The sequence below is a fragment of the Acipenser ruthenus genome, chromosome 46 (assembly GCF_902713425.1).
Source record: "Acipenser ruthenus chromosome 46, fAciRut3.2 maternal haplotype, whole genome shotgun sequence".
Lineage (NCBI taxonomy): Eukaryota > Metazoa > Chordata > Actinopteri > Acipenseriformes > Acipenseridae > Acipenser > Acipenser ruthenus.
Genome location: NC_081234.1, coordinates 8,343,788 through 8,360,597, shown reverse-complemented (window position 1 = coordinate 8,360,597; position 16,810 = coordinate 8,343,788). Strand labels below are relative to the sequence as shown.

Here is a 16,810-nt window from a genome sequence, read left to right as displayed (position 1 = left end):
TAGTGGTACATGGTTATACAGAAAGCAAATTACATTTTTAATTCAGAGGCTGTGCTTCTAAATAACCATTCCTATTTGACGTTTGTTCCAAACAAAACTGCCCATGGCGTGACTATTTACTGTAATAGTTAATTTGGGGCTAAAGCTTTGGGAACATGAAGCCACTCTGCGGCTTTGTGTTCCCTCAGCTTAAAGGTGCCGTTCAAAGTCATAGAAAGCAACGTTTCCCTTTTAAATATAGCGGCACAGCATGGTCACTCAGGTAGAAACAAAATAGCTGTTTTAGTTTCTATAGTGATTTTATCTGTTAAACCAAACCAACACATGTATTTGCCTGTCCTTATTTAGTTATTTATTTATTTATTTATGTAGAGCATTTTGCATTAGGTTTACTGTTCTGTACACTGGATCCAAAGTGTTTGTGATCAAATGCTGTCAAACCTTCCAGCCACCCTTGTCCTCACCAGCCAGAAGAACCCCAGGACGAAGATCATTTTCAATACAAGTGAAGGGCGGGAGCACCCTGAATACACAGCCACCTGTCTGAAGCAACCACACTTCACCCCTTACCAACACTTGCAATATATTTCTAAAGGAAATAAAATAACGTAAAATAAGTTTACTAAAACTATACAGTGGCTCTGCACACTGAAGAAGGCGTTTAGCCTATGGTTTGTTTCTTATTTATTAGCAGACAACTTTATCCAGGGTGACTTACAATTGTTACAAGATATCACATTATTTTTACATACAATTACCCGTTTATACAGTTGTTTTTTTGTTTTGTTTTTTTACTGGAGCAATCTAGGTAAAGTACCTTGCTCAAGGGTACAGCAGCAGTGTCCCCCACCTGGGATTGAACCCACGACCCTCCGATCAAGAGTCCAGAGCCTTAACCACTACTCCACACTGCTTATAGTTTTAACTTAGAAGTTATGATTCAGTGTTTGTGTGCGTGTTAAACGTGACATCTATAAACGTAACATCGGTTTATATGCGACTGTACTTGCCCGCTTCTACCAAAAAGACTATCCCTGAGTCTTTTCAGACGCAGAAAGAGGCACGAATGGCATATTGCACTGCTTAGACAGATCTGTACTAGACACTATAGAGGTAAAAAAAAAAAAAAAAAAAAGTAGACTCGGCTGGCAGGTGCTTCTCTATTCAGGACTATTCAAATTACTGGCGTTTCACAAGAATGCAGATTTCCTGCAATTATTTGATAATTTTCCTGTGCACCTTTCAGATACCTTATATATATGGGCAGCTGGCTCTTTGAGCTAAAATAATATATCAACTGATAAAAACCGTTAAACTTCAATAATTTTCTGAAATTGTAAACCGCTTACTTGAAAAATGGTAACACACGGACACCATTTCCCAAGTCCCCTAGCAGTTCGGTAACGGTTTTTTTTAATTTTTTTATACAGTGCTCTCTGGAAGTCGTAGTTCAAAACATCAACGGTTTCTGACAATCCTGTGTGGAACAAAAAACTACATTACCCAGAACCGCCAATCGGTACTCCTCACGGTCGCGCTAAGCTCGGCTTTCTGGGAACTGTAGTTCTCTTGAGGGCCTCGTTCCCACAGTGAAGTCCGCGCCCCTGTCTGTCCAAAAAACTACGCTCCTCAGAATCCATCGCGTCGGTGGCCTTCTTGCCGCCATGTTGTAGGAAATCCGCTTCTAAGAGATTAGAGAGTTTAATCCGAGGGAACGCGAAGAGAGGCTGGAAGATAAAGACAGAAATAATAAAAAAAAAACAGCAAAAAAAAAGCAGGCAGGCCCAAGAGGATCAAAATACACAAAAATAGAACAGTAGACAAACACGGTGACATTAAAATAAGATATCGAGTAAAACGGAGAGAGTAATCACCGAATAGCGTTTTTTTAAACTGATTTTGTTTGTTTGCTGGGTTTATTTTCTCTCTGTGACAGAAACTGACAGCAGTTTGAAAAAAAAAAAAAAACAATAAAAAAACAACCAGCATAGAAGACTAAGAATCTTCCAAAGAAAACCAGTACGTTTATAAAAACGGCTCACTTAAATCACCCTAGAAACCGCGGTTTTGGATTTTGCTGCTTGGTCGTTTTTTTTAATTTTTATTCTGAGAGAACAAAGTAAAGGATTTGTATAACGATTTGAAATTGCCGAGGTGAGAAAAGATGTCTGTGAAAGACCAGAAAAAACAATCCACAACCGATCGGCTAGTTAAAGGTAAGGCGAATCGAATCAACATTAATATTGATAATAAAATACATTGGTTTGGGATGCAGGAAATGTAATTTGTTTTGTGTTTAATACAGTCTTATATTTGTTTTTTACGCGCTACATTTTTTTGTAGTATGCTGATGCATGCTATATTAATTTACCTGTAACTCGGTACCGTATGTACAATTTTAAACCCCATTATTTGCTGGTATATTCACATTGTCAGTACCCAGGCATATTCTATATTATACAAAAGCTGGTATTATGCTTATGATGCGTAAACGGTATTTGGCAAGCGTGTTGTTAAGGCGCTGGATAGATTTTCTATGCATCGGTTCATCGGTTGGTATTTAATTGTATCGTGGTTTTGTTCCAAATGACATTTGGGTTGTAACTAAAAAAAAAAAAAACCTTTGCAGGAGTCTGCTGACCGGGATATGTCATTTTCTGTCATTTAACTACTGTATGTAAAATTATTTGGTGTTGGGTTCTTGCAGATCTGCCAGTTCTACATTGTAATTTCTATTAAGCTTCGTGGCAGTGTGTCTTGGGACCCGGGTTAATTAGTTCCCATCTGCTCCAAATGTGACAGGTGAACTAGATCGAATTGATACCCGAAGACTCGATTTTCTGACACAAAAACAGCAACCCTGGCTTTTTTGGTTTTGTTTCACAAGGTGTGCCGCCAGCAGTGTGGATTGACACTTCACAGCAGATACCCACACCTATTAGCATACTTTAAAAACAACCTTAATCAGCCTGCAGTTTAAAAATTTAACAGAAACTGACGAGACACTGGCTCGAAGCTAAATACACACACATGACAATGTGCGACTGACAAACTATTTTCAATGCTGATGACAGCTAGTACACATCCAGCAAACTCCTCCATTGTCAGATTTGTATTTGAAAGCGTGTATATTTATGTAAGGCTTTAAAAAAAAAAAACAACAAAAAAAAAAAAAAACATCTTACTGTAGAACCGGTTTACAACCCTAGAGTTGTATGCCAGAAGTATTTAATCTCCTAATTGGTTTATTTGTTTTCATAAACCTGAATAGTGAGTCAGTGATGGGAGAGGCATAGCAAACTGTCAGACCAAACATTGTGACTGAAGAGAGGCTCAAACTGCAGGCATTGCACTATGAATGGGGATATCGGTCCATATTGCAGCTAAAGACAGCCTCATATATTTGTGTTTGTATTGCAGATGTAAGTGATGCATATGAGCACAATCTGCAGAATAGCATGCAGTACCTTTTGCATAGCAGTTGGAGTCACTCCAGGTTTTACCATGTGCTCTGATAATCCAGCTCCTACAAAAACCTGCAGTAATTCTCACTGCTGTGCAATAGGATCTTTATTTCCATCCCTGACTGTAGAAGCCCAGGAGCAGTTGGCATGTATTATTTTGATGTGCAACGCGATACTGCTTATTGGCCAAGCATAACCCAGGTGTGCCCCATCTCCTCTGCATCTGATGTTGGCTCAGTCTTCTTATCACAGCGTCTGTCTTCCTTGGCTGGGATGAGAAACTACAGGGCGACGGTCCTTTTGAAGTTTGTGATCAGACAAGAAGGGGGATATTGCCGTCTCCCTTGTATTATTCTTTGCTGTTTGGAGGAGGCTGGCCAGATGCCCTTGTAAGGGAGAATCCACGGTTTCCTTCTGTAACCTCCTGGCCTCCAGCTTTGGCCTGGCAAGCTCCTCTTCTATGCAAGCTCGAAGCTTGCGTAAGTAACCTCTTAACGCTGAGAGAGAAAAGAAAGAAGCTAGAGCCACAATAAACAATAGGCTTGGCTGGCTGGAACCCTCCCAATCCCTATATGCATATTTGAATGCACTCCAGGGTATACATGTACTTTTAGTCCAGTTAAAGAAACATGTACAGCCAATTTCTCCCTGTACAGTTTTCAAGGATTAAAATCATAAACTCTTGAGGTGTATTGCCTGATAAAATACCTCAGAGGACTGGAAGGAATGTACAATCTCTTGAGGTAAGAATCAGTTGTCTCCATGCCTCAAGCCTGCCCTGGACTGGAGAAAGCACCCTTTCTCTTAAGGGGGTGAGGGAGGGAGCAGTTCAGTCTCCATGCCTCAAGCCTGCCCTGGACTGGAGAAAGCACCCTTTCTCTTAGGGGGTGAGGGAGGGAGCAGTTTAATCTCTTTAAGCCTGCCTGGACTGGAGGAAGCACCCTTTCTCTTAGTGGGGTGAGGGAGGGAGCAGTTTAATCTCTTTAAACCTGCCTCGACTGGAGGGAGCCCCCTTTCTCTTAGTGGGGTGAGGGAGCAGTTTAATCTCTTTAAGCCTTCCCTAGACTGGAGGGAGCCCCCTTTCTCTTAGTGGGGTGAGGGAGCAGTTTAATCTCTTTAAGCCTGCCCTGGACTGGAGGAAGCACCCTTTCTCTTAGTGGGGTGAGGGAGGGAGCAGTCTCCAGTCTCATCCTAGGACTCTTTTTGAAACTGGCCTACGCACAAAATGCAGGGATGGAATTAAGCTTCCCTTTGCACAGCAGTTTGTTTAATTCCTGGTGTTTCTAGTTTAATAAGACGCACCTGAGCTTGTTACCTAGTGCATACACTGTGGCTAATCAAGCTCGTAGTAAAACTCTGGATTGGGTTAAACTGCTGTGCAATAGGAGTCTTATTTTTAGCCCTGAAATGTGGTGTTTATGTGATGTGGATTACATCATTGTCTTCTGAGAAGCTAAGGCCACCAAACTTGTTCAGCTTGACTTAAGAAGCCAGGCTATTGCATTTGCCAGCTGTAGTACTACATTAACCACTGTTCCCTGGCTGCATCTGTTCAGTGTGTGTATCCCAAAGGGGCCTCTTTAGAAATGAACAGCCTCCTGGTATTTTAAATACATTAGCGCTGAAATAAGCAGTCAAACGTGCAAGTACAATATACAGAAGCCAAATTTATAGACAAATCAATAGCTCCCAGGAGCTCCGGACACTAAATGAGTCTGAAGTGCAATATTAATTCATGAAAGTGTTCCATGTCAAATGAAGCAAACCAAGACTTCAAATCAGAAAATGAGACGGTGGCTGAAGAAGCTCAAATTCCTGGTGCCTGCCTGGTCATTTTAAACAAGGGGAGCTCGGAAACCCAGGGCTAGCTGCAGGGCTGAGATCAGTTTCTCACCCTGAGTGTGCCATTTCCCTTTACATTTCACAAGCATAATACATTCACACAATTAGGTCAGGTTAAAGTTGCCGACAGGCTGGGTATTTATGAGCTAAACATTAAGGGATCTAAATACCCCCAATCCTAACAATATATTAATTCTGCTGTTTTATTTCCCCAAGGATTGAATTGTTGTCCCCCATATTACTGTGGCTGAATGCAGTATAACACTGAGGTGTACGGAGACCTGAGATGGAGCGGTGCCACTATTGAGATCCGTTTTAGATCATTAAAACAGACCCCAAGGTGTTCTCTCTTGATAAGCGTTCTGAAAATTCTTCCCCTGTGTCCTGCAGCTGGCTTTATGTAAAGTTCATGAGGAAGTCTCATGAGGTCATAAGAAAGTTTACAAACGAGAGGAGGCCATTCAGCCCATCTTGCTCGTTTGGTTGTTAGTAGCTTATTGATCCCAGAATCTCATCAAGCAGCTTCTTGTTCATTAATGACGGTACTCCATGCTCTGATGCGAGCTGGCTCGTGCTATGATGCACCGGTTGGCCTTTTCATCAGTCCGTGGTGCATTGTTTGTATTGCATTAACATTTCTGTTGTGCTGAGTTTTTTTTAATTTTTTTTAATAACAGGGTTATCATTGCTGTGCTGTTCTCCGCAGGGTCTTTCCATGTTATTGCTAATGCTTGTAATGGTTCCCACATTCCCAATATGCTACTGCATCTCATTTGAACTGTAACTTTGCGTTTATCATTTCTCTATTGGGCCTGTCAATTGGATTTGACACGCTATTGTTTTTTAAATCTGAAAAGCAATTTTTACCTGATGTTAGATTCGCAGGCTCTCAGCCAAAATGTAAGAGACAGCTTTTTGCTTTTTAAAGATTCTCTGTTCGATGTCACCGTTGTTGCTTTTTTGTTTATTGTGCATCGTATGTAGGGTCTGTGCGCAAGGATGACTTTTGCAACCAAGCGTTGGCTTGATGCGTCCGGGACAAGAGTCTTGGATAAGAGTCTATCCAGGCTAGAGATAAATAATAAAAATAAGGGAAGAGGGCTGCTCTCTTGAACAGTTGCCAATAGAGCTGCTGTTTTAAAAAAGTCGAACTAGTTAAGGGGAGGAAAGTTCCTTTATGATCGCCCTGCACGCCACATGGCCATGCTTTTACCAGGTGAGCCACTCCGAGACCCCAAGTTCTGAACATTAAGGACGAATGTTATAAATATATGGGTGTTGATATATCTGTAGGTTAACACACAAGTGGCAAAATCTGTATATTCCGTTTGAGGATTTCAATATAATTTAGAGAACAAGGGCTGTTCGCATACTGTGGGAGTAGGTTGGTAATGCTGGAGACTTCATTTCTTGTTTATTGGTTAGGGGGATACGTTTTGCTAAAAGTCAACTCTATATCCTACAGAGTCTGTGAGTTGATACTTCACATACTGTGAAAGTACTGTGCTGTGAAATCGACGCTTTCGTTCAGCGTTCACACGCTACAAGACACATTTCAGTTACTCTAGTAATTGGTTTCTGATGTGTGTGTGGTTCTTTTTTGCCTTAATATCATGTGTTCTGTTTTTGCTAAACACTTCTGATCAGCTATAAAAATAACCACCTATTGCTGCACTGCCATGGTTTGGGAAGAAACCTTCAAACATCCAAAAGACCTCCTGGGGAGTGGACAAACTGGACAGTCAACAAGGTCTGATAAATCGTGCACAGAAGGCGAACGGAAATCCCTAAGGAATTCTATTTTGGTGTTGAATTCAGTTGATCCTCATTTCATTGCAGGACACGGCAGTTTAAATAATGTAGTTGTTTCTGAAGATTCAGTAAAGTACTATTTTTATTTTTGTAATCATATAGTTTTAGTGGTTGAGAGGCTGCAGTATTGCGGTGTACTCTGCACTTGCTCAGTTGCAGTTCAATTCTTTAACCCCTCGAGAAGCGTAGGCAACAGATCTTTTATTTAATACATGCAAATCAGTCTCCTGTTTCCCATGGGGCTTGTCTGCACTGAAACTCGTCTCCAGCTACAGAACACGGCGGCTGTTTATTTCAGCTCTAATTATTCATTAAAATATGGAATATTCCCAAGACCTTCTGAGATGGCAGGATTTAGGTCACAGATCCGATTTCAATCTGTAGCAGCTAACACGAAGTTAAAGTAAAAGCCCTGAAAGTCTGATTTAAAACCTAAGAACAAAATCAATGGAACACGTTACAAGCACTGTACAGCTTAATTGGTTGCTGCAATTCATAGTTGAAATTGGACCCGTTTTGAGACGAGCTTTACTTTGGTGCGATACTATTTGTACCGCACTAGGCAGAGAAGCAGAACTATTCCTGAATGTTTAATTTCTCTGCAGGTACTTCACTATATTTGTTGTCATAACCCTAAAGAAAACAGTTTTGAATGTGACAATGCAGTTTTTTTTTGTGCTTTAATAAATATTGTGATTAATCGTGAAATAGCTATTTTTATATCTGTGAAATAAACCTTTTTTTTTTTACAGTGAAAAAAATAAATGTAGCTCTTTGCATAGGTAAGTGCAGAACTGGACCCAGGTATTGGTATGGGCCTGACGCTGCAGCTGCTGTCCAGGCTGACAGCTGAAGTGACAGCCCGGAGGAGTTGCTTGTACTTCTTGCGTTCAGCAGGGCTGTGCATCGCACTTGGGAGAGCTTTTCATCACACTAGGTCAGCCAAATGCCCCCGTGTGCTGATGTGGCAGAAAGATTAAATCAATAGAAAGAAAAGCTGAACGTCGCTTAATAAAAAGCTCTGAGTTTGTTCAGTAAATGGAAAAGAAAAAAATCGTGGGTTATGTCATTTTGAGACGGCACTGCAAATACTGCCAGCTGACGCCTCTGACTGGAATGTTGTGCAGTGCATTCTGGGTTAAACATAGAGCAATTTGTGGAGATCTTGGTCTAGTGCCGAACTTTCAACTACGGTTTGCTTCCTGAATAAAATGATAACCCCATGCTGCTGCATGCGTTGGCGTGAGGATGCCTATATTTACTACATGTTGCAAGGAGGTTTCGAGAGGTTTTGAAGCTTGTGCCCCATACAGCTAAAACTGCTTTGGGGGAATCATGGACTCAAACTGTAGTGCCAACAAAGTCTGCAACAGGAACCAAGGAATTCTGCGCCTTAAGTCATTGTACGGCTCAAAGTTAAAACAACATGCAGTAGCCGACAACCTATACAGTACATTGCTTTAATAATAACTAATAGCTTGTTGCATGGAGCATTCTGTTAGATGACTTGAGCCAGCTCTGGGGTCAATTACAAGTGCAACTGTGCAAGCTGTGGCACACCTGCGTAATGTAGTTGAAATTATACCATATATTGATCAGTTAGAGTTCAGTTACACACCTCGCCAAGCTTAATCATTTGCAGTTCCATGTTGTGTTTTACATTGAGCGAACATTATATATTCATCCACTTTTAACCCCGTTTGTTTGAAAAAATAAGTTATTGTTAAAGCTTGGCTACCTCGTGAATCTCTGGCGTTGTTTCCCAGTGAATGCAGTACTTTGAGTGTTCGGGTGTCTTCTGTTGAGAGTTTTTCTCTTTGTGGCCCCCTAGTGGCAGTGCATTGATGCATGACGGTTTAAAATAGGTCAGCGTTGCCTATGGCGATCAGGCATTTTGGGACTGACCCAAAAGGCGGTCAAGTGGCCTGCCCCCATGGTCGTGAGTTAGGGCCAGGACTAGGATCTCCTGGGACCTTAGGACCAACACCTGCTTGAAAGACATGGCTTTTAAACCAGGGTCATCAGAAGAGACTCTCTTGACCTTTCCTCTCCTCCTGTTTGTTTTCATCAAAACGTAATCGTCATGAAACCAAAAGTTACCTTTGTTTTTGCTGGTTTGTAAGGACAAAGACATTGATTTTTACTACAAATGTAATGCAAATGCCCCCAGTGCAGCAGTAAGTGGATAGAACTGAACTTGCAGGTTTTTTTTTCTTGTCTTGACTTGTTTACCTTCCAGGTTGTGTTTCTGGTTTCAAACACTACCCTTTGTGCATATGTTGCTGTTCCAGTTTACTGTATGTATAAAAAAATAAATTCCAGTTCATGGCTTGTCAAGCATGAAGCCGGTGTGCTGTGCAGTAGACCCAGTTCCTCTTTCTTTACTAAAAAACAAAAACAGCAGTCAGGGTTGGCTTCATCCTCCTGTGCAATACTGTCTGTGTTTTGCAAGAATGCATGAGCTGTTAATCTCTGAATCTTGTAAATTGGAGTGGATGGACACCAAGTCCCACATAGCCAGCATACAGATTGTGACAACATTTGCAGTGTCTGACCTCGAAATCCTGCTACAAATCCAGGGCACATGTTCCTGATTGCAGTGCACAAGGGAATAGACCTGCATCCTCTACATAGGCATGAACTGTAGCTGCACAACCTAAACTGCATGCAGATGAGAGCTGAAATCAATTCTGATTCCACATGTTTTAAGGGTGAAGATCTGTTTCAGCATTCCAGGTGAGAGAGGTAGAAATCTAGACAGACTGGTTCATTGCACACACTTCTTCTAACCAGCTCAATCTATTTCAGTTAATTTAATAAAACCTAGCTTGACCCAACCTGCTGTACAATAGGGATCTAAGCCTATTCTCAAATGTGCCGGTGTATATTTCATTAGGTTTGTACAGTACGCTGAAATCATGTCTTTTTTGAGATCTGTCCTGGTCACAGTCAGGGACTCTCTGAACCCACAGGCTAATATAAGCCTTGTCTAATCTCTCCCTTGTGTCCGTGCACAGTTTACAGATCACTCCACTAGCTAGATTGCTTAGTAGTCCGTGGACTGTTTACAGTTTATTTATACTCTACTAGTATCAAGGGACAGTCCTCCTAATGCAAGACAGATACAGTCAAACCTGACACCTGTGTTGTAGTGAAACAGACCGCGGTGCCACCTAGCCCTTATACACAGTTTTAAATAAAGACCTTGTCATCTAGATGTGTTAGGAATATAGGGCTAGAGTGCAAGCCCTGGAGAGCTTAGGTCATTGATCTCAAGTGTAAAACAGCATAGAAACTGGACCACTGGATTGGCTGTTGATAATGACCTTAATAAAACTACGTATTTAAGTATGCATGGTTTTTAAAAGCAACTGTGCTTTTTATTTTTGATAATACTAATCGAATGCTTCCCTTTACATACAAAACACTTGTTAATATAATTAAGTGACTGACCGACCTGGCAGACCATTAAATCGGATCCCGGTCTTTGAATTTCTCCCTGGAAAAGGGAGAGCCATCTTAACATACTCCTTTAAATACCAAACCGGGCATTAATTAAATTAATGCATTTCATAATAAGAGACGGTGTGTGTGTGTACACCATTTGAAAAATACCTTTATCAGAGCCAAGGTTATTTTAACCAGCCAAACTTAGTTTGATTCCTGCTATTGGCGGAGTTATTATTATTTATTATTATTTATTTCTTAGCAGACGCCCTTATCCAGGGCGACTTACAATTGTTACAAGATATCACATTATACATTATATCACATTATACAGATATCACATTATTTTACATACAATTACCCATTTATACAGTTGGGTTTTTACTGGAGCAATCTAGGTAAAGTACCTTGCTCAAGGGTACAACAGCAGTGTCCCCCACTGGGGATTGAACCCACAACCCTCCGGTCAAGAGTCCAGAGCCCTAACCACTACTCCACACTGCTGGAGTTGGAAGATGAAGGAGACTTGTATAAGAGTATGCTTTTTTCCAGAAACAACATTAACACGAAAGGAAAGTCTAGAAAGATAGTGTATTGAACACACCTAACAGCACTGTAATAGACGCTTCATGTATTTTACCGTTCACTGACGAATGATCCAGTACTGCTCCTGTCTGCTGTATTGCATTAGCCCTGCCGTTCTAGGATCCAGGTAATATATGTAGACTGCAGTGTCTGCAGACAGTAAGTGGAGCATTTGCATTCATAACCTTCTGCTCTGCAGCCACGTTTACATTGAGGTTGGTCTGAATCCAGCAGCTAGGCCTAATGGTTTCATTTAGGGATGTGCTTTGGCAGACTTTCACTAAAATATGCCATCAATGCCCTGCTTTTGCAGACTTGAATGATTCAGACTGTCATGTGCTGAGCTTGGGGAAATCCCCTTTGCTTTTGCTGGACATTTGCATTTCCAACTCTTACCCCCTTTTTTGTTATCTTTGGTCTCATATTTGCTATGAATTTATGCATTTACTTTATTGTTACTGGATTTTGAGGAAGGCAAAAAAAAAAGTTTTATTCTCAAGGTTGCCGCCTTATTTAGCTCAACAATTTGTCTTATTTACGAAATATATTCATAAGTCCTTTTTTAGTCTTGATTGAAACAGCGTAGTTTGTTAATGTCCCCCTCGCGTTACGTCATCCTTTTATAGAAAGCCAGAAACATTACAACCGAGGCTACCAGTACTGCAGGTCTCCATAAAGAGTGAGTGTACAGTAGCATTGAATGACTGCTTACTGTAACTCATGGTCACAATTTATGACCATGGTATTTGGAGGGGACAGACTATAAACCACAGCGGTCTCTCACCCTGTGACTCACAGGTACAGCTCGGTGCATGAGATCTGCTTTCTCTCGCACAACAGGAGGCTTTTATATTTTAAAAACCAAATAATGTCTGAGCTGCAATCGATCACCAGAGAGTTCTGCATTACTGTGTGCAAATCAGCCACTATGCAACCAGGGTAATAATCTTTTTTTTTTTTTTTTTTTTAAAGCATGGTTATATCTCTCCTTCCCTTTTATAGGATATGTTAACAGTGATACGGACCCAAATGCACTGATCATGCCTGCCTGTCGCACTCTGTTTGGCATGTTGATTCTATGCACGTTTTATATGGTGTGAGATGAAATATTTTAAGAGATAAGAAATTTTAAGCAGCGGGATTTCACAATTCTTGTGATGTCCTGCCCCTGCTTACAGGGATTGGGAAATGGAAGCCTTGTGTTTAGAGAATGGTACTGATCTGTTCGCCTTGGGATCAGTGGGATCTGAAATAACCAATGGATTATTGTCTCTTCTGAAGGACCGCCTACATTACAGCCCTAAGTCAAGTCTTTTACATACTGTACTCTACATAATATCTGTGTGTTGGTCTAGGCAGCTCGTTTTCATGGGGAATCTGTATGCCAGATTTGCTAACACATCTCTTAAAAGCACAGTTAATTACTGTGCCTACACCTCACAAGTTTGCTTTTCCTGTAGCTCCACACAGCTACTGCACACGCAGGAGATTAGAAAGGATGCCTGCTTGTTTGCAGTATCCTTCTTCCTAAGTCATCCTGAGTGCTGGTGGCCAGCTAATGAATGACATGTTATGATTTATAAAAAAGTTGCTAATTGATCAATCTTGATGCTAAAAGACATAGAATGTAAACCGCTCTTTTGGCAGTCACCTGGATCTTATTGCCATTATGATTCATGGTGATCTTCCTAAAATCTTAATCAACTTACTTTATCAGAAATCATCATCATTAGGTTTTGATGTCTCAAGAGCTCTATGAAAGGGCGTTTACCAGCGCAGCAGGCTAATTCACTCGCCTCTCGTTCATGCTTCTGCAGGCTCATACACAGTGAAATGAGATGTGTGATCTACGTCACAAAGTAAATCCCACACACACACAGCCCCGCAGTCTCTGCTTGAGAAAGCCCCAGGTCAGGATTAAGCCTACTGTGAGTGAGGAGGAGGAATCTCCGTTAATAAACCATATAGCAAAATATAAAACCAGCTGTCCTAATCAAGTTACGATCTGCTAGGGAGCCCGTTGTAATGCTGCCAATTGGTAATTATCACTGTATCAGTGTCCTTGCAAACAAACTAACTTGTTACGAACGTCTCGTAATGGATCCTGTGCAGATCTTGCAGGACACAGACCCTTGGTTCCTTTATCATATGCCAGTTTAATGTCTAAGGATGTGAATGTTAAATATCTACTATAACCCAGAACATGCTAAGGGGCGGAGAGGGTGTAAAACAACTTCTTTTTATAGCCCTAGTCGGTAACACGATGCACTAGGACGTCTGCAAACAGCTGTTTCCTTCTGTGTGTTTGTGAGAGACGTGGCTCTCTGGTATGCGACATCCCCAACCCCTCCCTACACTTATGGAAGACCATGGTGGATTTGGACCAAGTGGCATGTGGGGAAACCTGCTTTCTCAAAGCAAGGTCTGTTTTGGAGACAGACGCTGCTTTTTATGTAGATTGGGTATATTTTGTATAGTCACTTGAGCCAAGGGAGGGTTTGGATACTATTGTAACGCAGCCGTTGACTCATTGCTGCTATCATGGATGTGTGTCTGAGAAGTGAGTGGGTAGGCAGAGGAGTGTGCCGAGCTATTTTTCCACATTTGGGAAATAAAGTGCGTCTGTTGTATCAATGTAAATATTCGATCCAGTTTGTTCTGTCTTGTTTAATTACTTTGGAAGGTTTATGTTGTGGGAAGTTGTGTGTAGTTTTATTATTTTATTTCCATTTTAAAAATGGTCTCAATCCTAAAATTCTAGGTAATGCAAAACTTTTGGCCACAGCTGTATAGTAAAATGGGGAAACCCAATGAATTAGTGGTGTTTGGAAAGTTCATGCCTGTAAAAAGGAGTAGTGATCTTTAGACTGTTTGTTTCAGTACAGTACATCTGAATTCTTTAGCGTTGCACACTACTGTAGATCAGGTTCATTAAAGCTGCCTGAATTTGAAGGGCTGTGCTTTTTTGGCACTGTCTGACAGGGCAGGGACATGGCACTGTGTTCTCTGGATATCATGCTGCAAGCATTTACAGTCTCTTCAGATATACCTCCCATAGGAAACCTGTTGAGCACTTTGATACTGTAGGCTAATACACAGAGGAGTGCTTATAATGAGAGCTAGTAGAGGGGTGTGTGTGTGTGTGAGGCTGCCTGGAGCAAAACCTTTTTTTTTTTTTTTTTCAAAGCTTAAGCCAGAAAGATCAGTTGGCAGAAAACACAGAGAACTGATCTGTGAAATTTACTACTGAACTCTTCAGTCTCTGGCAGAACTGGTTCCCAGTGGGCAGAAAAGGCAGTTCAGTCAAAACATGGGAGCCCAGCCAGGTACGCAAACTCAAACTGCCCTATCATATGTCAGGATCTGGAAATCACTCAGGCAGGCACAGACTTTGACTCACCTTGCTTAAATAAATATAAAAAAGGCCTTTAGCAGTTGAACCTGTAAACGTCCTTGCTTGGGAAACTGGGACTTGCTTTGGATCCAACCAGTATGGGGTGAATTCGAACAACAAAGCAAGGATTGCTTTTTGACCCACATTATTTCACTGTTCCCTTGTTCTATTATCAAGCAGCTCCACGGAACTTCACTACCCAAAGCATAACTAATTGAATAGGTTCAGAACTAAAAACTCAAGCCCCGCATGGTAAGAATGTGTCTGAAGGTTGTACACAGTTTTCATTTTGATGACCTATTTCAAGGATCTTCTACAGTACCAAAAAAAAACAAGGAATGTGCGTAAGTGCAAGAGGTTGAGCAATTCTTGGTGATTTAGCAAGATCAGTAAGTGTTGTTGTTCTTGCTACTGCCTGTAATCGTCTTGATCACAAACTAGACATACAGCACCGTAATACAGAATATGTTGCAGTATAGGAAGGTGAGTTTGAGGTTTTCTAACCTGCATCTGGTCTACACTACTAGTTCATCTGACCTTCTATTAACCATTGTCAAAAATAAGCCAGATTTATACAGACGACTGCATATGGAACATGCACGCAATTTTCCTTCCTCTGCTACGCTTCTCAGTCATCAAAATATTAAAGCATTCTTCCTTTGAAATAGGTAGGTTTTCTCTGTAGACAGTTAAGCGAAGGGGTGGGCGAAATACTTACCCAGAACCTTTTAGAAAGAAAATTTATCGCCAACCAATCACTTAAGCTTTGGCTTGCTGGATAACCACACTGCAAATTCCTGCGAATGTGAAAGGCAGCGCTAGCTCCTAAACATGCCGCCACTTGCTTGGCTTGACTTTTACTGCAGATTATTGAAACAACTATGCACAGTATTTGTGCTTTGTGCATTCAAACTATTTGATTGCATTTTTTCAGAGCATTTTAGTCTCTAATTGCATTCCATGGGTTCCTGTTTGCTTTTTTTTTTTTTTAATATATAAATGTGTTTTGAAAAGTATTCATGGTTTGTCTTATTAAGGTTATGAGCTCAAAGGCTGTACAATGGGGACCTTAAATCATAGAGTTTTATTACCGTTAAGGACCTTGAATATATACAAATCATGATCCACGTGCCTGTATGATTCTTTATGTGCAAAAACTAATACAGTGAACCTTTTGTGAATTTAAAGTAAAACAGGACTTTGATGTGGGACCAATAGATATGAATCAGTAATTTCCAGTACTATCCAGAGGTCAATACCTCATTAAATCAAGCAGACATAAATTAAGTAGATCTTGTTTGAAAAGTCCTATTCAATGCTATACACAGCCAGCTCTTAAATAAATATACATTTTCTTGGCAAACTGTAGACTACTGTACCAGAAGTCAAAAGTTGTCACAGTTGTTGGAACTGTTCGCACTGTTTTTTGTATTTCCTTGAACTCGCTTCACAGCCTTTAAATGAAAGGGCTGACGGGAGGATGTGGGAAGCAGTGTGGTCACACAAACCCATCCGAGGACTTGAGCAGTGTTTCCACTGCCCAGTATCCTGTTCTGGAAAGCGTTCTCGGTGAGCGCTGTGCTGTTTCAGTGACCCCAGCAAGAAGGTTTATTCTGGTCTCTAAGGGGAATGGATATCCTGATCAATGCACACTGAACCTGCATACTGAACTCAAAACAGGAAAAGACGTCACTTTGGAGGTCTCGACCTATCTATCCAATGCTACCGAGAGTAATTTCCTTTTCTCTGCACCGGTTTGTAATTCAAAGCAATGTCTGAAATGATCAAGCATCAGCAATCTTCTACTAAAACTTATTTCCAGTTATATCCAGCCACCAACTTCTTGAAAGTCTCCAATAGCATAGCAGTTTCAGCCATTGAAGCACTGCCAGTGAAATGTAGCAAGAGGTTTGTCTGCAGATCTTTCAATCGATTGATTACCTACTAAACAAGATACAGGCAGACATGGAGAGAATACGGTTAACCTTAAAGCTTAGTTCCTTAGTAACAATAATTTAAAGGTTAACAATCTGAAAATACAGTTCAATATATTAATGTTTGTTTAATGCAGTTTTTTTAAATCAGTTCAGTGGACTGATCAATAAAACAATTTCACATTATAAGCAGCGTCAGTACTTTACTCTTTTTATTTTTTTTAAACTAAGGATGTTGTGTTTCTGGAATAATGCAATCCGTTTTTACACTGCAGTCTGCAGCTGGATTGAATCAAGGCGTTTGATTTTGGAAAAACGTGTCCTTGTTTTGG

The 16,810-nt window shown here is 40.8% G+C and overlaps 1 protein-coding gene across 5 annotated transcripts in view; it reads left to right on the top strand.

Annotated features, from left to right (window-relative positions):
- Window positions 1–1,615: 1,615 nt before the first annotated feature.
- LOC117397835 (serine/threonine-protein phosphatase 2B catalytic subunit gamma isoform-like) overlaps window positions 1,616–16,810 on the top strand; it is a 50,933-nt gene continuing 35,738 nt past the window's right edge. For 2 of the 5 annotated variants that reach the window (XM_059013686.1, XM_059013684.1), the window contains exon 1: window positions 1,616–2,216. In XM_059013686.1, the coding sequence (XP_058869669.1) occupies window positions 2,165–2,216 (52 nt within the window). In that variant the 5' untranslated portion in view covers window positions 1,616–2,164. The remainder of the gene's footprint in view (window positions 2,217–16,810) is intronic. The other 3 variants (XM_059013687.1, XM_059013683.1, XM_059013685.1) reach the window with 2 other exon arrangements.